Source organism: Rosa chinensis, chromosome 7 (assembly GCF_002994745.2).
Source record: "Rosa chinensis cultivar Old Blush chromosome 7, RchiOBHm-V2, whole genome shotgun sequence".
NCBI lineage: Eukaryota > Viridiplantae > Streptophyta > Magnoliopsida > Rosales > Rosaceae > Rosa > Rosa chinensis.
Window position 1 is genome coordinate 52,920,929 of NC_037094.1, and position 25,223 is coordinate 52,946,151.

A 25,223-nucleotide genomic window follows, 5' to 3' on the forward strand; every position below is an offset into this window, starting at 1 on the left:
ATTGGAAAAGAAATGAGGCAAAATACTAGATAATAGTATCTTGTGACAGGACACCCCCCCCCCCCGGGCGGGGGATTCCACCTTGGAATTCGAAGTGGACCTGTGTAGACCAAATTAGAGAGAGATTCTATACATAACCTCCCCTAAAAATAGACTTTCCAAAAACCTGTAAATCAACAATACACTTCTAATATCATAAATCTCCAATAACTCCCAAATATGACCTCTTGTCTCTCACAAAATAAACTTTCACTAAGTGCCTCGTCCAATATTTACATGCAATTTCAATAGACCTCAATTTACTTATGGTATCTCAAAGCTCCTCTAATTAACATAAGAACTATTACTAAGTAAACTATACGACTGATGTCAGAAGATCAAGTGGATGCATGCCTTTGACGTGGATATTGATTCTACCTCTGCAATGCTAACCTGGGCAAAACAGAAAACCAAAGAGCCCCGAGAAAATCATAGAGAACTTGAGACAAGCTCAATGAGAGGACAAAAATAATTTAATTTAAAAAACTACTCTTCATAAATCTTATTTTCCTTAAAATCATTTCTCTTTCGTAAACCTTTTGCATGCAATTAACCATTTATAGTAAAAAGATAAGTTCAAAAGTTTATAATTCACGAATACTTCAAAATACCAAAATTATAAGATACACTTGTAACCAAATAAGCCCTTTGATTTAATAAGTTTTCATAAGAAAAGTGACGGCAATAACTGGGGAGTAAACTCAATACTGGCTTGCAAAGGTAACTTAGTCCAAAGACATTTGCTTAGCTTCCAACACTAAAACCATTACCAAACTTGTACCCAAAAACTGGCCACACACCTACAATGATCTAAATCAAAATAGGCAGAGCGGGGAGGACAACTAGTCATGCACCCATGTTGAGCGAACTCAACATGAGCAGAGTGGGGGTGGAGGAAGAACTGGTCTTATGCGCATCAGACAGAGCGGGGGGATCTGGTCATACACTTGTGCGTCCGGCAGTACACAAGCAGAGCGTGAGGGTATACATGCACGTAACCGAAAAACTGATGAAGTATCACTATATCTTGCTGGGGTGTGGGTACTTGTAAGGTAAGTTGAAATCCTATTTACTTTGCCAAAATAGAAAGTTCTTTCTTTTCGTACACGTAACAACATTTAAAACTTCATATCCAATAGACCACTAGAAAAGTTTATTTCTTTCCCAGAAATGAGCAATTTACTTCAAAACATAATTTATAAAATTGCATAATGACACAACAATTAATTCAATTCATGAGAAATCACAATAAACTTCTTGAATATTAAATAGATAATTAAGGAAGACAAATATCAAAGAATCAAAGTAATAGCATGCATTTTTTTAAAACAAAGTCCAACTCACAATGAAGGGTGCCTAGTTGAGTTCCATCTCGGGAATGTCTTCGGAAGCTTGCTCAACCGGATTACCTAGCCAATAATAATTTAAAAATTATTTAAACTCAATTCCGACAACTAAGTAAAAAAACATAAATGCATCCTAGCAAATCGTATCCTCTCCTCTTCTTGACGTAATGTCACCCAAGTATTTCTATTGTCAAATATTTGTCATAAATCTCTTCCACTGGCTTCCATCCAAATCCAACACCTCGAATTTACAATTTCCCCAATTTATTCTCAACACCCAACTCCAAATTCTCATCCAAAATTCCACAACTTTACTTGGGCTCATACTAACATGTCCTAGGAAGCATAACAAAGCTCAAAAAGACTAAAAATGGCTATGAAAGGCAGCCGGAGTCGGCGGAGCCTCAGTCCAATTTCCAAAATCCTCAAATATATATATGCAATATCATACTCAAAAGAAAACCCATGAGATAAGGAACAACTTTATACCTAGGGGTTTCTCCAAATTCTCCATGGTTTGGCCGGAAATCAGAAAATAAGGCACAAACTTTCAAATCTTCTCTCCTTCGATTTGTTGCACACAAGTGAAAATAAATTATGGAACTAGTATCAACAGAACGCCCATGAGAAGAGGAAGAGATTGATGTAAGTTTTGTCACCGAAAACCGCCGGAATCGGCGCCGGTGATGGAAATTTGGTGGTGGCTCAAGGAGGTCGCGTCTCCTCTCTTCCTCCTCCTGTTCTCCAACGAAAATGGGTAGGGGAGATGGCTGACCCAATCCCCCTTTTAATTAAGTTAGAACAAAATGAATAAACTACCCCCAATTCGAAAATTGTCCTAACTTTCTCGTTATAGCTTCTTTTAACGAACCATTTGCTCCTACGCTCTCATGTCGTCGTGCACTATTTTTCCATGCTAAGATTTTTTTTTGTTTGTTTGAAACTCTATAAAACAATAATTTCTTAATAGGAAAGGCTAATTTTAATGATTTGATGAATTGAAATATCTAAATGTAATGCAAATAAGTTAAGGGGTAATATTTCCGGGTACGGGTGTTACATCTTATCCTTCACTGTAAACTTTTGTCTTTAAATGTTCAAAATCAAATGTTCTGGAGTTTTTTGTATTTCAAAACCTTATCAAGGGGGTTATGTAGTTTGGTCTTTTCTCTTTTACCCGTTGAAGCTTGGAAAATAATTATATTATGCACTCCCATGTTTCTCTCAAATGATACTTTTGCCCCTATGCTACAGAAGTGCGACAATCTTAGACATACAATTTTAATCAATTTGACCAATTTAACGTTAAGAGGAAGAAATTTAAGGGGTCCACTGCACTAAAACCTAACCCTTGTCTAATGAGCTAATGAGGATGTTGATATCGGCATTTTTTTTTTCTTCTGAAAATTGTAGATGTATTGAAGTTGTGTTGGTTATGGACCTGATATCAGCATTTTATCACTATCATGAGTTACTCTACGCAATCATTTATTTTATATTAGAGGGAAAGTTTTAAAAATGTTTATGAGGAAATTAAACAAACAAGTCGAGCGGTTCATGAAATAAATGATATTTTTTATTCAATTTTATTTATTTATTTCAAAGCAAGTAAAGGAGGAGCCAAAAAAGTTGCTCACTTATACAAATTTAAAAAATAGCCGCTTCGATGGCTGAGGACCGAGTTTGGCCGTTGGAGGGGTAGTGACAAGCCACTATTATGAAGGTGCTGTCCCAGTCAAGTTTGGGTGGCTGAGTTGGTTTTGGGCCTTTGGGTTTTACCCTTTCTAGGCTGCAGTGTTGTAGATTGGTGGGTTGAGTTCTTGGGTTGGCCCATGTCTCATTCTCACCCTTACTTGGTTTTCTCTTTTCATTTGGATAATGTTTAAACCAATCTAAGATTCCCGACACTCAAAATTCTAATAACTGGGACTATGGAAGTTGATCACAGCTGGGTGCTGTAGGTCTTCTAACAAGTCTAATCAACCTTAACCTTAAGAACACACACACACACATTTGTTAGTAGGAATCAATCATTAAGCAACCTATCATTAGCTATTAGGTTCAGGTTCAGACAATTTTAAGACAGAGTTTGTAATTGAATAATTTATCAGACTAAAATTCTTTGCAAGAGTAATTGCAAGTTTTCTATTTCATATTTGAGGTTGATGACTTGATATTAGCTGTTTTTTTTTTTTTTTTTGATGACATGATATTAGTTGTTCTTGTTAGTGTAAAGATATGGTTTTTGGGTTGAGAAGCTTTTCACTATAACTAACATGCTTCGCATATTTTAAGGCTCTTTTCGGTCTTTCTTGGCATGGATTCGAAAGACATTGCAAGTGCACTGACCCCTTATGAAGTTTGCCCAAAGCTCGTATTGAATTTTGCATGAATTGGGTTCTCACTCATGTATAGGTTTAGACTCTAAAGCTGACAGTTGCATTGATACTCTGTCGTGCAGTTTCATAATGTTCTTCACCAACAATGGTAGTTGATGTTTCCAAATACTGAGTATCAGATCAAAGTTCTGGGGGGAAATCTGGTTATAGCAAAGCTTTTGAGTAGGTTTCAACTTTTCTAGCAATTTGATGTAGCAAACTAGGGCTGGATTCGGCCCAACCGATCATAAATGGGCGAAACCATTGCCGAACTGAAGTGGGTCGGTAAGCCCAAATTCCTAACTGATACCGGCCCAAGCAAGGCCCAAACCGAATTTTTGATACACTGAGTTTTTGGTTGGTTTGCATCGGTAATGGGCTTCGACCGAACTAATTGGGCCATCTAAGTTTTTAGGTTTTGCAAGGCCCATTTCAGTTTTCCAGCTTTTTACTTTTAGCAGCCCAATTTTACAATATTTATTGTCTAATCAGTTTTTCAGTTTTCGGTCTTTTGCAACACAGTTTTAGCCTATTTATGGGTTCCAGTTTACGGCTCCTGCAGCCCACTACTGACCCAATCATCCAAACGTTAATCATTTAGTATAAAGTAATGTTGCCCAAATTATATGAACTGAAATCTGAAATGCCACAAGTCTATAACAAACTACAAAGATGCAACTCATCCAAAAGTCCAAAACAAAATGCAGTAGAAGAAATTCTAAGTTGAATATTACAACTACTCAATGTCTCAATTTCAGTTACATATAACTTAAATAATACGCATTGTTCCATTACAAAATAACACTCAAAAATAGTAGTGACAACACAATAAGGTTGCTTTAATCTTCCGATCAGCCATCACCTCATCTTCTCCATTATGTACGTTGCTGCAAACTTGTTAAATGGGATCTACTAACCACTTCTTGACCTCTATCCATGCCCATATATGTAACTATACAGAGTTATAGCAGTTTCATTCTAAAATTTACCAAACACGCCACAATGATTTTATCGATCAAATTAATTTTAAAGACATAGTTTACCAAACACTTAATTGAGGTTTATGCCGGCTGATTATTTTAACAGCTAATTAAGTTTTTACACAGCTGCATATTCTCACAAAAATGCCAAACGAAGCTGTAATCTGTTGATGCACCGTTGATGAGCCCCATTTCTTCATATGCACTTATTTCAGTTTCAAGTAAATAAACACGGTTGATTTTCATTTTCTTTTCACCAATAAACGCGTGTCCTCTCTTCCGCGTTTGGATTAATGTTGATGCGCTCCGTCTCAGTTGTAATGTCCATGCAATTCTGGAGAATGGGCCTGCTACTATGGACTCTCACTCTTCCAGATCATCACCTCCCTCATTTCAATCCAGGCCCATCTGCATCATCACAGGTGTAAGTAAACCCTTCCTTGTTTGTTTTTCTTCAATTTGATTATTTCGGACATAATATGGAGAAATTTGCAGGCTACTTCTGGACTGGGCGCTGCGGCGGCCCATATTATTTGATATTGTGGTGAGTAAGAATCTTTCTAATATTTTGATATTGTTTTGGATGTGGCTTAATTCGAGTAGGATTTGATATTGTTCTCTACTTTATTGATTTGTTCTATGAATGTAGGATGCTTTTTTTCATTCCTTCACTGATGTTCTCCCCCCTTCAGTCGGAAACAAATAAACAGGTTGACAAGGACACAATACCCACATGAAAATATCCAAATGTAAGCTCTAGATTTCATTATTATTGAAAACAACCCCCTTCGTATGCCTCTTGCAGTCACCTGAAGTTGGAGTTAGCTCCATTCTTGAGATGCAGCACTTGCTTCACCAGTGAGCTTATACTAATCCTACACTTATGCAGCTTGTTTATGTGTTGTGAATGCCAGTGAAGGTTTGTTCTGTCCGTCTCAAACTTAATAAGAAATTCTATGCCAAAGGATCTCATTAACTATTTCCTTAACATTTTATACGTTATAGCCAATGTTCTTATCCTGATGCCAATGTGTCTTGTCTTATGCAATGAGTTATAAAAATATATGGAACATTATGTTTAGTAGTTCATCTGGAAAAGGGGCATAAGGTTATCTGATACTGTAAAGACTGATTATTTCTCATACGAGATATCTTGGAGATTGAAAATTCCCTTGTCGAGCATTGCTATTTGTAATGTCTCAGTCTATTTGTTGGTGGGAATGGGGTTTTAAGTGAGGCTGCATGCTGTATTAGGTTCCTGGACAATTGACACATTTATTCATTAAGTTTCCAAATAGTGCATTATGACATAAATCAGTGTCCAAACCATCTTCGTTTAATATTTTGCTGTTCCTTATAGAGAAGATTAATAATATTAACTGCAGTGGAGTGCATGGTTAATTTAATCACTGCATATAACTACAAATCCAATGGGTGTCCTTCAGCATTGTGGTTAACAAATCCATTGGGATTGAAGAAGTATAATCCAATGTGTCTTGAACTAAATGTTATACATATTTCCTTCTTCCCTCACTCTTGAAATGGAGGATTACAGTGAATCTCACAATCATTGAAAGATTCCTTATCTGATCACTGTCTGTTAATTTTAGGAAACATCGGGAATTTACTTTTTTGGTGGAACGGGCCGTACTGTCAGCTCTTCTATGCTTTCATATGATGCCAAACTTGTGAAGGAACTTTGGAATACATCATCTGATCTATTTCTAAAGTCATAGCTTGCTTTCAAGGAAACCTCCACTTCTGTATCAAATTGTGTCATAGGTACACAACAGTTTACATATAAATGGATGTGTTAATTATAAGGTGTCTGAGTTGGTTAATGACCTGTTCATTGTTATGCTTAACTCAGTAATTTTCCTTAGATTGGATTATAGCAGCATGGACTGCATTATCTTAGGCAACTATGGGTTAAAGAGTGGATAGCTGACCAATGGAGGAAACACATCTCGGAAATTAAAAAGAAATTATTTTTGGCTGTGTCTCATTAAAGGGGAGGAACCCTATGGCATTTCTAAGTCCTTCAAAAGTCATACTTATTTCTATTAGTCTATCTATTTTTGAAAATTTCTTCTCTTTCACTCAATTTTTTATATAGCTATTTTCTCTTTTATGTTTCAGTGAAGTATTAGGAAGTAGAATTGTAAGTCCTTGTATTTGTATATTGATGGAGAGAAGAGGAGAATAAAATATTATATCATGATGAAATTATAATTAATATACCTATTCGACTTGCTCTGCAGGATATGGAGCTCCCAAGTTGAGGTATTGAGCTATGTCTACATGGAATCTGCTATAACATGAGCTGTACTTCTTGTTTTTGAGAGAACTTGATGTCTCAGTACATTATAACAAGTAATGGGGGTGTTATAGAATTCTGTTCTGTTGTATACATGAAATGAATACTCTGTGATCAGATCCAAACTTATTAGAGGTTTCAGAAATCAGTATTAATTGCAGTATCTGTAGTTATTTTGGATTTCATTTATTGAAGGCATGATAAAGTGGAAGTGGCATTTACATGCAGCTCGCCCCAGAAATTTATGGTGTTAATTTTTTAACACAATCATATAACTCACATAGAAGTTTCTTTCTCTTAGCAAATAACTCATCTTAAAGATGGACCTTCAGTTTTCTCTGTCGGAAAACTGAATTATGAAAAGGAGATATTAAGTTCAACTGTGCAAGGAAGAAGGCTTCTGCCAAACTCATGGATGATTAAACTTATATCAGTAATGGAAATTTCTGATTGTGGTGGATTTCCTTTCTACTGTTTATGATTGAAGCAATAGTTTGTGCTGTTGAAATCCGGTCATCTATGTGTTGAAATTTGATTACTACCTGAGAACTAATGCATTTCCACTTTAAGGAAACTTGCAGGAAGAGTTGCCACTTCTGGATTCTGTGTTGTAGTCCCGGACTTCATCTACGGAGACCCATTTGTGTATGACAATTACAGGCCTCTAGCAGGCTGGTTAAAAGATATGGAACGGTTCGTTCTTGCTCTTTCATGAATTCCTGGATAATTATTTTTTAATTAAATGCTCAGCTGTAATATTGACGCGTGAATCAGATATTTATAATTTTGGGCTGCACCAAAATTTATTTGTATCCTGCTGCCTGGTTTTCTTGTTTTTCCTTCACACCTAGCATATATTCTAGCAAAATGGAAATATTTTGGCCGTTTTAGAAGTTTGTTGCCCTAATATTGCAAACTCATGCATATATTGTTGCATATTTTAGTTATAGATAATGTCAAATTAGTGATTGCTAAGCATTGATCAGGGTAAGGGCTTTAAAGATGCAAAATTAGCGATTGACGCTCTGACAGGCAAAGGTTTTTCTGCAACTGCTGCTGCAGGCTTCTATTGGGATGGTGAGTGTAGTTGATATTCTTTTTATACAGATTTTCTTCTCCCCTTTCTCTTGTTTTGTTAACTTCCAGTTTTTTCGTCATCATTTCCACTATTTATCCTATTGTCAACCAGATACTTAGTTCCACGTGTAGTTTCCCTAGTTTAATTCTTCAGCAATATAAATGAGGTATGAGGAATCTACAAATATAGCAGCTGACTGAACTAGAAACTCTTTATGTTTTTCTCAGCCAAGATCGTCACCAAACTTGCGCAGTCCGAGTCCATCCAAGCTGCTGTGCTGTTACATCCTTCATTTATTTCGGTGGATGAGGTATTTTATTCTCTTAAGTTCTTAACTATAGGTTGATACTATCTCCAAAAGTTGCACATGGTTGGGCTGTTTGGTATGATGTTGAAATGAAGTAGCTGCATGCAAAGAGTGCAGAGGAAGCGTATATGACAAGTTGCAGTGCTTTGCTAAGCATGTAAAGTAATTATCTCCTTCTCGATCATTCTGTTTCTGATGAGAACAATATGGATTCTTCAATGGTATAATAGTTCTTAATTGGAACTCTGCTCCAATTCAAAGTCTTGATATATTAAGTATGATATTTGATACTCTGCTATATGTTCCAAAACAATGTTCTTATTTCAAGTTGGAGAAAATCATACCATAAGTAACCAGATGTGTATCCCCTTATGAATGCCTCGTCTCATGATACACTTGGTTATGACTAATATGCTGAAGACTGATGGCCAAATGGTACGTAGTTCCATCCATTTAAATTAGATGTTAAGACCCTCTGTTTGTCTGAGTTCTGAGATCTTTTTGTTTTATAGTGGACGGTTTATGTGGACATTAGTCTAGAGATTTTAGTGCTATCAGCTTAATGAGGTTATAGCCTTCTAGTCTAGAGCTTCAATTCATCAGTCTTCAGAACCATGCTATCAGACAAGTGGGGCTTCTACGTTGTGCGGTTATAGTTCACTACAACAAATATGCCCAAGGGACACCATCACTAATGGTGTGAATTGAAGCAATGGGCACCAATCATTGGCGGGCAACACCAATAGGCACGGATTTAGCCACTATTATTTGTAGCTTTCCATTGCTGGCGTGACAATTACCCAAAAACTCACTATCATTTTTTTGGTGTCTACTATTATGGGTCTCACATATGAAGTCTACCCACCAATACAATCTTTGGTGACTCCATATAATTAATAAATAAAAAATATGTATATTAAAATATCTAAATACAAATAGTCGAATACTGCTAAAAAACTCTGTGGGTCCTACATATTCAGCCCCAACTTCAAAATCGTTGTCTTCTTTCATCTAAAACCATACATTGCTCTCATCTCTCTCCAACCATCACCAAACTGCAAAATGATCTCTCCTGCAAAGCAGCAAAATGGGCAAGGATTACTTAGATATAAATAATCACTGATAATTTTATTTCTTTCAGGCAAGAAATATAAAACAGATGATAATCATGAATATGGACTATGTAATAATATCACCTGAAGCTCATAAACTAAACAACTATCCCAGCTAGGGTAGAATATAAAAGCTAAAACAATAACAGAGATTTACAAACAAAGACTAAAGCTCATATGACAGGTAACTAATCAAACTGAAAGGTAACTGCAGCAGCAATTGGGCATTTACACAAGTTCATATAAAAGCTCCCTATATGTTTTGTATCACATACCTTCTTTCATAATACCAGATATTGCCCTCCTCTCTCCTTCTGTCATTGAATTGCAAGTACAGTGTACAAAGTCCATATCTTTTCATACAAGCAGAAAAACACACAAGTTAGTCAAAAAGTATCAACCTGCATTCCTGCAATGAAATTTCTTTCGGCAAGAAACTTTAAACAAACAATTATCATTCACATTGACTATGTAGAAAAAGCTGGTCCAAACTCATAAATTAAACATCTATCGGCATGATTGACACATAGAAGGTAAAATCTGAAGCTAAAAACTAGCTTATATTGAACAATAGTGTTCTATGCATCAAGTTTTTAAGTACTTGCAATTATACAACCATAATATATATATGAATGGTGGTATTAGGCCACTTTTATGGAGGATGCATACTTAATTACTGATTCTTATCCCCTTTGTTTCATAATCAAACTTGTAAATTGTCGCTAATACAACATATTATTGCAATTGTATGCAAAGCCATTTCAACCACGTTCAAGGACTACTTAGGCCATAACTATGTCACTATGTGTTCTTGAACTAACTATACATCATTATTCACATTTACAAAAGAGTAGATTTTACGCGTACCTTATTGAGTGAACAACATTTTTTGTCTCCTCATTCATAAGCTCTTGCAGCTTTCTGTTTCAGATTATAACCCTCTACAAAATAATAAATGTTACATGTCAATTTAACGTATGGGACATACATTAAAAGTAGTCTTGCTATGCCACATAAGTCATTAAGTTTAAAAATCTACAAATTAACCAGATATAAACTAGCAATAAAATTGCATATGACCAGTCATTTAATTGTCAATCTTACTTTAAAAATTCAAATAGATTGATGGCGAATCAAGGACAAGATGATATACTTGTGATTGTATTTCCTTTCCGAGAGCTTTCCATGGAGCAGCTTAGCCTTTGACAATCATATTCACCTCATCACCCTAATACAGTGATATAAGTTAGCTAGCAACAGGCCTCAAAAGCTGGAAGGAGCTAGTCTTAGAAAAATATTCTCTATTTGGTGTAAAGAATATAAAATTCCAAAGAAACTGCTTTTGATTGATAAGTTCATAAAATTAATTTCCCAGCAAGAATATACATAGTCACATTTAAGACTGATACAAATGTCAGATCTACAAGGAAATTCAATAAAGGGGCCGTGACCACTTACCCAATTTTAGCCTAAAAATTGCCCACTTACTCCACCTAGAGTTTTTTAACCCCATTTACTCAATCTAACAGTATTTGACAGTAATACCCTTATTTTAATTAAAAAATTACTCTCCTATCATATTCTCTCTTCTTCTCAGACGTGTCCCTCTCTCTCTCTCTCTCTCTCTCTTTCTCTCTCTCTCTCTCTCTCTCTCTCTACTCCGGCATGGCGTAATATTTCCAGAAGCAGCGGCAAATGGAGGAGGCGCCGATCGAGTGGTTCTGCGTCGCCGGAGAAGGCGCCGATGAAGACCGAAACAGAGGAGGTGTTTTCCGGGTCGCCGATGAGGCCTCGACGGTGATTGCGCGACTCATCGTTTGCGGCGGCGAGGGGCGAGATGGCGGAGGTGGCGTTTGACTGGTGGAGGATGCCAGATCTGAGCAGCAAGTCGAGGTCGCAGAGCTACTTGGTGACGGACGCGGCGGACATGTTGAGGTCATTCTGCATGTAGAGCTTCCCGCCGGTGAACGACTGGGGAGCACGAATTGACCTTGATTTGGCTCAGGCGGAGGTCACCTATTCGTTTGGCCGGACCAGGGCCAGGAAGGCTGAGAATGAGTTTCCGGTGAGCGATGTGGTGGATGTAATGAGTGACGACGAGCCTAGAAACAATGTGGCAGAGTCGAAGGTCACCGAAGACGAATTGAAGAACGGTGTTGTGGAGATGGTTATGGATAATGAGCAAAACGTTGGGTCTGTTGGTAACGAAGATGAGGTAGTAGACACATTATTGGCCCCCAGTAGACTTTGAAATGAGGGACAGGGATCACTATAGTGTGGTGCATTGATAAGTTACCTGTTGTTTTCTGTGTATTAAAGTCAAATTATCTGTGAATCATACAAAATGGTTCATTTTTAGTGGTCTATTGGGAGGCAGTAGAGACATTGGACTTTGTATTGGGGGGGCAATAATATGATTATTGGGAGCCAATAATATGATTATAAATTGATCAATTGTGCCTGTAGTGTATTCATTTTGGTTTTGGGAGTTCATACAATTCACTAGACGACAATAATATGATTTTTGGGAGGCAATAATATGATTACTGGGGGGCAGTAATATGATTACTGGGGGGCAATAATAGCCGGATTCCGGATTCCGGTCATTGATCGCCGGATTTCGGTTACCGGTTTCGGAATCCGGTCATTGGTCGCCGGAATCCGGTCACCGGAGTCCGGTCGCCTGAGACCGCCCCGGCCACTGGTCACCGGAGCACAGCAAGGTGGAGGGTGACTTCTCTCTCTAAGTGAGAAAGAAGGAGAGGGCAAAAAAGTCTAAAAAAAAAAGAAAAAGAATTAATTGGGTAAAGGGGAAATAATCCATTAGAGTGTTTTGGGTAAATGGGGTTAAAAAACAGTTGGTGGAACAAGTGGACAATTTTTAACCTAAAATCGGGTAAATAATCATTTTCCCTTCAATAAAAGCTGAAAGTAGTAAGCATTTGTGAGAAACCAAGGCTGCAATCCAATAAAATTAAGGTGACATTACAAGATGCACAAAAGCCCCATTAAGTCTGACAGTTCTCCAAAATTACGAACTTACCAGGAGGGTATACAAAGGGACAAAATCACCAAAAACTACTAAACAATGCTAAACAGCAATCACTTGAACAAAGGGATTACTTACCTTAGATTTTTAAGTAAGGACAACCAAAAGTCCAGCCACATCAGAGACGATTCTGTACTCTGCAATTTCAAGGAAAGTAAACAAATATCAAAGTAAATCAAGCTTTGCAGGAATGTTCTTGGTATTTATATAAAAAGATGGAAGTTTTAGAAAAATGATCCAGTAAATACATTAGCAAAAAAAAAGACAACCATTGTGAACCAAAGTACTTTTGAAGATGCACTCCTTTTATTTCATTGTGAGACATATATTCTTGAATTGATAAAAAGAATTACATGACAAAGGATACCATTTTCAGAAATAACAGAAGAATGAAACTGGGAATGTATCTGGTAAAGACTTTAGTAACAATTGCTCTGCAAGAAGAAACGCAAAGTTAGAAATTTGCATCATCAAAAGATGAAAACATTATCTCAAACAAATAACTTAAATATGCTTATTCCATACAACAAAAAACAAACCTGGTTGAAAATTGGAATGAAGTATCACAAATCTAGACAATATAATTTCGGAGATGCCAAAAGACTGGCACCATACAAGATGTGGGTATAGTGTTGCCAATGATAATTCAAAAAAGGTTCACAAGCTGAGCAAATACAGAGGAATTTTGAACTTAAACACATCTCAGAAATCAAAATCAACACAATGAAGAATGACAATAAGCAACCAGACATGCGTGAAATTTATAGATGTTGGTATGTTGTAGCCATTGGTAATTTAAAAAAATTCAAAACTGAACAAATTAACTCAAGTCAATCTCAGAAATGAAATCAACACCATGAAGAATCTTGAATTTAAACTGAATTAATGTAAAGACTCGACCTTTAAATAGTCAAAAACAATAAAATTTCAGCAAAACAGAATTTTCATCAATCATTTATGTCACCTTTCCTTTCATTATCCTAAAGATCATGAAAAGGTCCATTCTTTTTCTTTTGTTTTGGCCAGTGTGAAAAGCTTCATTCCAACCCTAAAAAACTTAACCCCAAAATTCAAGTTCTGCGTTCAAGAAAGAATGCATGCAAGAGCCTAAAATCAAAATCAAGAAAGAATCAAATGAGGCGTTTGTGGTGAAACGTTTCATCCTCCTTGAAAAGTATAATGCTGGTACCGACTCAAATGAGGCGTTGGAAATTACCAAACACATGGAATTGGAAATCATAATACTAATATGGTATGGAATGTGACATTGTATGCGTAAGTGACTTTTTATGTGAGAGATGATTAACGTTTAAGTGAACCCACTGTTGAACAAATAAAACTCGTGTTTGAACAAATGAAATACCATTACGTCTTCTGATAAACAAAAATTAGCAATCCTTTCCCTGCATACTCGAGATTTAATTACTTCATTCACTCTTGTTAGCAATATTCTACCAAATGTTTAATTGAGGCACGCTCATTGGCTCCAGTAGTCCCTATCTTATCTACTTTCGACACTATATACTTGGTAGAAGAGAGGCCAGAGCACACTCATCCAACAATTTCATATTCGATCAACTCTTCTTTTTCTCTTACAATTATAATCAAGTTCTAACACGAAAAATGGCTGAGGCACTCATCTCTGTGCTTCTGGAGCAATTGGCTTCAGTAGTATATCAACACACAAATGAAGCGGTGAAACTGGTTTTGAATGCTGACAAAGATGTTAAAAGTTTCAGCAGCAAGCTCAAAGCCATCCAGGCTGTGCTTGAGGATGCCGAGAAGAAACAAGTGACAGAGGCCAGCGTGGGCGACTGGTTGCAGAAGCTCAAAGATGTGTCGTACGAGATGGACGACGTGCTAGATGAGTGGAACACTGAACTTCTCAGACAACAAGCGGAGGAGAAGCAAGAGGTGGAAGGAGATAATGCTCTTGTTACCAAGAAGAAGGTACGTTTCCCCACGTCCTCCGGTTGCTTTTGTTTTGGTCAAGTCAATAAGGTCATTCATCATCATAACATAGCTAGAAGGATAAAGGAACTGAATGAGAAGTTAACTTTGATTGCTGCTGAAAGAGAAATGTATGGCTTTCATCAATCCACAATAGGTGGCCATCATGAGCAGTTTATTCAACGACAGACTTCATCTTTGGTCGATGTATCTACGATATTTGGCCGAGAAGAAGAAGAAGAGTATTTGTTGAGCAAGTTGTTGAGAGAGAGTAATCAAGATGGGGGGATGTTCCTTGTCATCCCTATTGTAGGGATGGGAGGGATGGGGAAAACTACTCTTGCCCAACTGGCCTATAACAATGAAAAGATTACAGCCCATTTCAACAAGAAAGTATGGGTTTGTGTCTCAGACCCTTTTGATGAGGTTAAGATTGCGAAAGCGATCATTGAAAATCTAGATGGAACCCAAAGCAGTTCAAATGAGTTGGAAATTTTATTGCAATCTATCAAGAGACATGTTGAGGATGAGAAGTTTCTTCTTGTACTAGATGATGTGTGGACGGAAGACCCTAAAAAGTGGGAAAATTTGAAACTACCAATTATAATGCAAAGTTGTGCTAAGGGCAGTACAATACTGGTGACCACGCGAAAAGAAGGGGTTGCTAAAATGATGAGAGCAACCAAAAGCACAATCCATTTGGACAAGTTGAGCGATAGGGATTGTCTCGCATTGTTCAATAGCTTTGCATTTTTGGATAGGGAAGAAGATGAGGCTAACGGGTTTGGAGCTATTGGTGAGGAAATTGTGAAAAAGTGTAAAGGTTTGCCTCTTGCCGCAAAGACTTTAGGCAGTCTAGTGTGGTATAAGAAAACAAGAGAGGAATGGCGGGATGTTCTGAATAGTAAGATATGGGAACTAGAAGAAGTTGAGGAACAAGTTTTCCGACCACTATTACTAAGTTATTATGATTTGGCCCCTGCAATTAAAAGATGCCTTTTGTATTGTGCTATATTTCCTAAAGATTATGAGTTAAGAAAAGAAAATTTGATTGAGCTTTGGATGTCACAAGGTTATCTTAATTCAAAGGGAAACAAAGATAAGAGAAGAATAGGTCAATATTATTTTGAGAGTCTAGTAATGCGGTCTTTCTTTCAAGATTTTAGAAAAGATAAGAGGGGACTTGTTAGGTGCAAAATGCATGATATTGTGCATGACTTTGTGCAGTTTCTTACTAAAAAAGAGTGCATTTTTATAGAAGCAGTTGAGGGTGCTAATCAAAGAATGGAGCTACCGGGTGATAAAGTTCGTCATTTGACCCTAACAAGTGTACCCGAAGGTACACTTTCATTTCCTACTTCATTTGACAACTGCAAAAATGTACGAACCCTCACACTCCTTGATTCAAGCATTACAACCATAAGCCCGGGTTCAATTATGCAAATGAAATGCCTCAGGACATTGAATTTACGTCGTAACAAGCTCAATGAAGTTCCAAAAGAGATTGGTGAATTGATTCATTTGAGATATATGGATCTGTCTTATAATCGTGATTTCAAAGAATTACCGGATGCTGTGTGTGATTTATACACTCTACAAACTCTGGTCCTGGAGTTCTGTAATAAACTAGAGAAACTACCCAAGGCAATGGGAAAGTTGATTAACTTGAAGCATCTATATGTTGGGGGTTGTTCTAAGCTGAGGTACTTACCAAAAGGGATTGGGAGTTTGAAAAGTCTGCAAGTACTGGACTGCTTTTATGTATGTGAGGGTGATGATGAAGCATTGAAATTAGGAGATCTCGGAATCATGGACCAGCTCCAGGGGCGCCTTTGGATACAAGGATTGGGGAAAGATGATGCGAGAGAGATTGAGAAAGCACAGTTGGGGAATAAGGAGCACCTCTCTCATTTGGGAATATGGTTCCCAATTGAATATTGTCGAGAGCAGAGAAAAGGTGATTCAGAAATGGTGAAAGCATTGCAACCACATCAAAATTTGGAATCTTTATCCATTTTGTGGTGCCATGGCACCATCGATTCTCTCTATTGGATCAAGTCTTTACGCAATTTGAGAAAACTTTATCTCACTTACTGGAGATTTTGTGAAGTTTTGCCTCCTCTTGGAAAATTGCCATCGCTTGAAATTCTGGAGATACAAGATATGGAAAAAGTGAAAAAGGTGGGAATTGAATTTGTGGGAATAGAAGAAGAAGAAGAAGTCTCAGGAATTCTTTTCCCCAAATTGAAACAACTTTCTCTTCGTAGCATGCCCAACTGGGAAGAGTGGGCCTTTCTTTCTGAAATCACAATAATGCCATGCCTTTCTGAGTTGCGAATTGATTGGTGCCCAAAGCTAAAAGCACTGCCAGAGTTCCTCTACAAGATAACAGCACTGCGTACTTTGATTATCCTGGATTGTCCAATTCTGGAAGGAGAACACAAAAAAGGCGTCAACATTTCTCACATCCCAAACCTCACAATCCAATCTGGATAGTGGAACTGAACATGTATCGATCACCAAATGCAAAATTCTGAATGAATCTTTACTTTAGTATTAATTATCTGAGCATAATCTAGTTTATAGATTACTACTCTAATTTTATAATCTAGTTTAAAGGAAGCTTTCTCTGCAATCTGTATGTTAACAATAAGCAGCCAGCAGGGAGCTCGGTAATTGGTGTTTCTACAAATGGACCGTTCAAATGCTGCCATCTCAATTATTGAAGCCTACTTGAAGGTAAATACAAGGACTGAAAAATCGAAAAAATCGGCGAAATTTCCGGCGAAATTTCGTTTTTTTTTTTTTAGGCCCGATTACCATGACAATTTCGGTCAAAATTTTCGATATCTCTCGATATTTCCGATATTTCCCGAAATTTTCGATATTTCCCGATATTTCCCCATACATTCCAAAAACCTACAACAACACCAAGGATCAAACCTTGGTCATCCCACTACCCTTTAAGAGGGTTTGCTAACTCTACTGCACATAACTTTTATGTATTAATCACAACATTCAAATATATATTCATTTGCCTGCGAATCTGAAAACTTAGATACACGTCCAATCAATAACTAACTTGAAACACTTAATTATTATATTGAATTTTCTTTTACTAAATGTTCAAAAATTTTACAACAACATTTCAAATTATAACTTCTATAAATAGTTCAAAATCATCTTCATACCTTGCACCAAATAATCTTCATACCTTGCACCAAATAATCTTCATACCTTGCACTAAATAATCTTCATACCTTGTACCTCATAGGTCTTCTACGTGGTTCTAAGTTACTCATATAATTCAAGGTGTAATGTATGATATGTACAAAAAATGTATATAAGGCGTGATGGCCTAGCCTCCCATTGAGTTTCTAGCCATAAAAAAAAAATATATAAATTAGATGTTTATTTCAAAAATTTTAAGAGTTATCGGCGATTCAGCATCTACCGTTTCATATTAAATTATTACAAATTACTATATAACAATGTTTATTCAAGGTTTTCTTTCTATATATAGTAGACAATTGATAAAATAAACATATCTAAAAGTTTCACTTAAAATTTCCATGTTTTTCTTCAAATTTCCATCATTTTTCTTGATTATTTACCGAAATCGATATATCCTCTATATTTCCAATCGAAATTTCCATTTTCGGGACCATCGATATTTCCTCGAAACTCGATATTTTGGTCCTTGGGTAAATATATGGTCCAGTGATTGCAAATATTGTATATCACAAGATGCAATGCTACCATGCTTCTGGTGATATAAATCTGTCAATCAATCATATCCACCTAGTCTAGCATTTTGACTAATTCAAGACGCTCTTACCTAAGCTATTAGGTAATCTGATATTAACATTGTAAGTAGTCCTATATAATAAGTTTATTTATCTTTTTATTTAAACAATCCTATATTATCTATTGTACAAGTGCTTGCAATTGCAATTTCCTGTTGTCCAATTCTAAAAATATTACAAAGTTTGACATCTAGTCTCCGTTATGTATATGGATTTTCTTGTCATATAGGCTGAAGTCTCTTGTGGAAATGAAACTGATTGGAATTTGGGAAGTGAATTGATCAGACTTCCCTTAATCAATATGGTCTTCTTTTACAACATTAATATATCCTTGTCTGCTGCATGGACTCAATTCCTTTGTATGTTTATAGGTAATTGTGTGTTAGTTTACAAGTTACTTTTATGCACACCAGATGTTCGATATTTTGTCTAGCTGGTTCTCTTATGCAGAAAAATGATGTTTGAAATGATGAGCTAAATCATAGGTGGTTTTTGTCATTTCTTTTACACAACCCAAATAAGATGTATACAAGGAATGGGAATTACCTTTCTTCCTTTCCCGTATGATATTTCTAATATTTTGTCTGACGAAAGACTTGTTACATATTTGATAATAGCATAAATGCGACAAATATAATGTGCAATCCTTTACACTTTTCTTAGCTATTTCCTTTAAAAAGTCAGTTTTAACTTTGTTTTCTTTTTAGGTTGTTTGTGTAGTGATTCAAGAGAAATAGAAGCTTCAAGGGAGCAACGAAGCCATGGATCATGAAGTATTGATGAGAGGACTAATTTTGATCAACCTTTTAGCCGGAAATTACAAGGGAAGTCCACAGAAATCATTGTGCAAAACAGTTGCTGCAAAGTAGAAAACTGCAGTTTCAGAATCAGCTTTCTGGGAACGATTTTGAGGAGAGATTCTTGCATTCTTCCAGCTGTAACTTTGCAGAAGGTCCAGCGACTTGAAGACATGATGTTATACTTCAACTAGAGCTAAATAATTGGTTAGAAGCGTCAACGAGGCAGTAGGAAATCAAAGTCAAAGCAGGCTTCCCGATAAGGCAGAAACTGTCAGCTTTTCACGAAGCTTTTTGGGAGATCTTTTCCGGCAATTTACTTGGATTTTTTCCAGAAGATTATTGATCATTCTAGAAGATATGATGTCATAGAACATGTAGGAGTCAAGAAACATCCAGAAAATTGGCAAAACGAAGTCGTTCCTTGTATAAGAAGGAAGCTTCAAAGGCAGAAATTGAATCCTAGTCAAAACAGGACAGTTCGGCAGAAATCTTCTATGGACGGATTTCTTGGGCATTTTTGGAAGGTTATTGCTGCTGCAAATATGAAGGAGAGTCCTAGAATGATTCAACAAGATTTTGGGAAGATTACTAAGGCTTGAAAATCATTTAATTGTGCACTAATTAGAGTAATCCTCAAAAAGCAACTAGGGGAGGCTTTCGAAGCAAAATTGGAAAAGGAAACTTGGGGGTACTCCACCTATATATAGAGCAGCAGAACACATTGCAAACGAACCACCCCTACAGCGCCATCTTCTTCCCTAAACCCTAGCACACAAAGTCTTGAAATTTCCAAGTCCTCCACAAGCAAAAACCGTGCACACCATCATCCATCTTCATCAAGCCTTGCCGTGTACCATCTTGAAGGGAGTTATTCCATTCAAGGCTGCCTAAAAGTGAATTCGTGGCTCTCATCTTTTTCCCCTTACGGTTTTTACTTTCTTGTAATTCAAACTCATATGTTTTTAGTTGTGAATTTTAAGACAATGTGTGGCTAATCTACTTTTGTTAAGGGCGAGGTTTGAAGCCCCTAAGATATGTTTTTGACAATATTTTGATTCCTAGTTTCATGATTGCTTTGTTGTGAAATTGTTTATTTGGTTTTGGGTTACAGATAACTCTTGCATGTTTATGTTTTATGAATGCGCACATAAAATATTATGATCATGTGAGTGGGGCTAGAAATAGGTATTTTAATCTCCTAAACAGTTAATAATGCTTATTTCAATGGTAGTAAAACCTATAGGACAATAGCTAAAACCAAATAAAAAGGATTGCATGCTAGGTAGGCGTTCCACACTAGTTTTGCATACTTGTTCAATCAAACTTCCACATGTGATTAATACTTAGAATAAATTATTGATAGGATAGCGTTCTATACCTTGATTGTTTATTCTAAAGGCTTACTAATGGTGTGTTCATCTTGCTTAAGTAATCTAGGGAAGTAATAAGAACTTATGCATGTGTTCATGCTTTGTTCTTGATTGAAACCTTTTTCACGACTTAGTAATTGAAACTAGAATGATAAATTTGTCTCAAGCATATTTTGGTGCTGGATTTCGAAGTTCCTAACATCTTCATCCATATCTTTCAAACCTTAGACTCAAAATCATTTTTCTTTACGTTATTTTCTGTTTATTTTCGTTAGAAAACCACAACCCCCAGTTCAGTTTGTTTTAGGATTGCAACGCCCTTTTCTATCCCCTCTCTGACTCTCCATCTTTCTTTCTTCTTTTCTAGTGTTTGACGTTTTCTTTGGTTTAGTTCAGATTTTGTTATTCTTTTTTATTTGTTAGTTTAGTTTAGTTTTGTTTTCTTTTGTGTGATTAATATAGTTACCCTCAATCTCTGGCATCGAACGATCCTTGCTTATTCTTTACTACTGACGACTACATCATTGCAGGGTTAAATTGAGCGTCTATTTTGGGCGTATCAATATTGAGATATGAAGAAATGATAGGCGTGCGTGGAAAGGCTGAATACCAAAATGGTCAATAGGGATAAAAGAATTATGGTCTTTGTTCTTGTATGATCAACTTTCCATAACTTCGATAGCTAAAAGCTATGCAATCTTATAATAGCTATGAATATATTTTGAACTATTGCACGTGTTCAGAAGCCAGAGTGTTGATGATAAAGTTCAGAGAGGAGGACATATGACATATCATTATGCTCTGTCTCAACTTGTTGAATGAGAGCTGGACTTAAACACAACCTTTTATTTACTTAAACTAATATCTGATATGCATCTCTCAAACGGATTCGGCTTCTCTGCTAGAATTCATTTTGCTAGGATCTGCTTGGATAACACTCTCAGCTCGCCACGTGTTACTGGTTCAATCTAAGGGCTATAATACTTACAACACAGAAAGCCTGACTTCACTAACTGTCACGCCCCGAATTTTGAATAACCAATTCAAATCCGAAAGGTGAATAATAACAATTACAAATAAACGTCCTGAATTTTTTTTCTCAAAAACAACCACACTTCACACCTCTCAATAATACAATAAACCAAACTCTCAAGTTATTTATTACAGCACACTCTTATCAAATCAAATTGTAAGGCTCAAATGAGCTTAACCCACCTCACTATTACAATTGCTGTAAAACTATAACAAATACACTAACCCGCACGATCACCGCCCTGATTCTCCTGACCTGCAGGATTACTCGCTACACAATTTGAATAGTGTACCAGAATTGCAACAACACCAAACCCGGTAAGCTATGACAGCTCGTATGAGTAAATAAGAAGAAACTGTTGATTTAATTAATTTCAAATCATTTAACTCTCAAAATCAACCAACAATAATACGTCTGCAAAGAGACATAAATTAATCACAGAACTCCACAAGGAATACATTTTCACAATACTCAAATCACGAACCACTACTTGGTCCTAAAAACACTTAACCCCACATATCACTACTTTGGTCCATCTTGACCATACGTTAGCGCTCTAACTAATCTAACCACACGAACCCGGCCAAAGGCGTGAAAGTCCCGAATTTTCCACCCACGATCACATTTAGTGACCCACGATCACATTTCGTGACCCATGATCACATTTAGTGACCCACGATCACATTTTGTGACCCACGATCCTCGACTCGTAAGTCTTTGGGACCCACAGTAAAAATACCAAAACATTAAAGGAGTCACATTGGACCCAAAATGTTACACGAATCTAGAAAGAAAGATTCCCCGTAATTGATCCCTATCATTTACTCCCGGTACAGTACCCACATTTAAATAAACCACCCACGAACTAAATTTTCCAAAAATACACAAGTCCCAACGCTTTTCAACACAAATTGAAATCAACAAGAACTCCTCAATCACGTTCATCACATATAAATACGGTACGTCACATCACAATCCAAAATAATTAAAACATCACCATTTCACTCTTTAATGTCACACCAATTCGTATATAATCACATAAATATATATATATATATATATATATACGTAATCACCCACCCAGGAGTGACCACTAATACCAACTATAGTTCACACAAGAAAATCGGGAAATTCATTTTGTATAATTAAATCATTTTACTTACCTATGGACCGTAGTTGATCAAGTCCATATGATTTAAAACAGATATTTATTCCATAAATATTTTCACACAATTACCACAGAAAATAAATTAATTAAAGGTACTCGGTTTGTAATATGAACCACGTGAGGTTTACTCACCTCTAAATTCCCGCTGCGTCTTCTTAACAGCTCAAACAACGATTTCACGAATCGTCCGCCTAATCAAACCGTCGATCACCTAAACCAATATGATCTTAACTTAGCCAACAACTCATAAACAAAATTAAACGACGATCCAACGGTCAGATCGAAATTATATGATGATCCAACGGTCGGATCCTCACGGATCGCCCTTAGGATCATCCTCCAAAATTATCAGGAAGATCCAACGGCCGGATCTTCCTGAATCTTCCTTATAAACATCTCCACAAAATTTCATGAAAATCCGACGGTCGGATTCTCACGAATCGCACTCCGATTCTCTGAATCACTATTTCACAATTATGAGAAGATCCAACGGTCGGATCTTCGCCTATGACCACACATGGTCACTGGGACAGTCATACGATCAACATATCAAAACTACAAGTCCATCGGACGGTCCGATCTTCACAGATCATTAATCGAACAATCGAAATTAATCAAAACCGTAAAATTCATAACTAAATCATACGATATCCAAAAATTATGAATTATATATGCAAACGATCGTATTGAAATGTAGAATCTAAAAATGTAAAGAAATCACATTTTTGACCCCCGGAGATGGCCGGAAAGGGCCGCCGAAGTTAGGGGCCGAGCCGCCGCCGACCACCGCCAATGGTGTTGGGGCCAGGCTGCTCCTCTTCATCTCATCAAGCCTAACCATTTTCCTAACTAGCATGAAGTCTGAAAATGACCGGAAGGGGTCGAAATTACCTAGAACAGTTGAGGTGGCCGGAATTTTTCCAGAATCCGTCGAAGAATGCAGAAACCGGCGAGCTTGATTTCGACGTAAAAAATTCAATTTCAGGCCTCCATTCCTTCTGGAGAGTTGTTAAGAACATCAAGGAAAACTCATTGGTTCAAGAATCAATCAAAAATATGCACTACAGATCGAGATATCACAATCGAAAGGTTTTGGTTTTCGATTGAAAACCGGTCGAGCTCCGACGAACTTGAATCCGGTCACTCTAGGTGCGATCCTTCTGGGATGATGATCAGCAGGTTGAGACAAGTTCATAGAGCTAATGATCAGAAGTTTTGGTGGCCGGAGCTAGGAGAAAACCATCGTTGACTCAAATCGAACTCAAATCGGAACGAGCTTTCCGCCGCCGCTACAGGCCCCTCCGCCTTGTAAGGTCACCACAGAGAGGTGCGCAAGGACCATACGAAGCCAATGGAAGAAGTTTGGTGAGGATTGGTGGCCGGAGGAGGAAGATATAGCCGATCGAAAATCGAAGGCGATTTCCGGTCAGGAGCTGGCTGCTGCAGCCGGTTTCCAATTTTGGAAAATTTGATTTTTATTTTTGGAAACTTCCGAAAATGGAAGCTTTATACTAAATTGGAAACTTTGTCAAAAAATCATAATTAATTCATACGAACTCCGATTTTTGCGTTCCGCATATGCATGCGATCGTATCGACGAGCTATACAACTTTCATGCAGGAAGTTTTCCCAAATTCCGTAAGTATAAAAAGTCAACTTCCGCGAGCCCCTAAATAACATACGTTTTCGAAATAAAATTGTTCGAACTAATTTCACCACTCCTCTAAGCTTCGTACTTTCTCCCATGACCACGTAATCATTTCTAAATGGTCATCGGAAAATAATTTGGATTTTTCGGGGTATTACACTAACGATCTCCAAATATTTCTTTAACGTCAGTGTTGAATCGAACAAGATCTCTACCCTTGGACTCCTCGCATCTCCCTCTCTCTCTTCGCCCAATTTCCTCCTTCCCCTCATCGGACCCCCCTCATCATCTAGTCTTGAACTGAAGCCGAGTCCGATCTCTCAACTCCTCACTTAACTCTCAAGATTTTCCAGATGATGGGGAAGACTCACACCGTGGCTTAGAGAAGAGAAATATGGGAGAAACCTTACATTTCAGATTGGTAATCCAAAATCAAGGCTTTTGATTCGGGTCCACTACTGCAGTTATAAATCAGAGAGTAAAAAGCAAGAGGATGATGAAACAGTGAGGGAAATCTGTACCATTCTGAAGCGAAGTAGAGAGTGGGAGTCCGTGTTGAGCTCATCAGGGTTTCCCAAGAAGCTAAACCCTTATGGGGTTCGATCCGTTCTTCAACAACACTACCAGGTTGGTGACCCAGAAAGACTTTTAAGTTTCTTTGATTGGTCTTGTGCCCAATTGGGTGTGCTCCCAAATTTGCATTCTTTTTCAATTATGGCTGTTGTTTTGTGTAATTCCAAGCTTTTTGGGCATGCCCATGGTGTGTTGGAGAGAATAGTTAGGACCTGGAAGCCGGCTTTAGAAGTTTTGGATTGTGTTGTTAGGTGTTTTAGAGAGTTTGA

At 37.2% G+C, this 25,223-nt stretch overlaps 1 protein-coding gene and 2 long non-coding RNA genes across 3 annotated transcripts; 1 reads left to right on the forward strand and 2 right to left on the reverse strand.

Moving 5' to 3' along the window:
• Positions 1–219: 219 nt before the first annotated feature.
• Positions 220–2,171, reverse strand: LOC121050351. The gene is made up of 3 exons (XR_005802749.1): positions 1,875–2,171; positions 1,384–1,448; positions 220–432 (listed from the first exon to the last, which is right to left on the reverse strand). It is a non-coding gene; the product is annotated as an uncharacterized LOC121050351 (long non-coding RNA).
• Positions 2,172–9,212: 7,041 nt separating this feature from the next.
• LOC112178939 lies at positions 9,213–9,916 on the reverse strand. Its single transcript, XR_002927545.2, has 2 exons — positions 9,833–9,916; positions 9,213–9,517 (listed from the first exon to the last, which is right to left on the reverse strand). It is a non-coding gene; the product is annotated as an uncharacterized LOC112178939 (long non-coding RNA).
• Positions 9,917–14,140: 4,224 nt separating this feature from the next.
• Positions 14,141–17,473, forward strand: LOC112176093 (putative disease resistance protein RGA1). The gene has a single exon (XM_024313912.2). The coding sequence runs from the start codon at positions 14,230–14,232 to the stop codon at positions 17,050–17,052; it is 2,823 nt and encodes a 940-aa protein (XP_024169680.1). The 5' UTR covers positions 14,141–14,229; the 3' UTR covers positions 17,053–17,473.
• Positions 17,474–25,223: the final 7,750 nt, after the last annotated feature.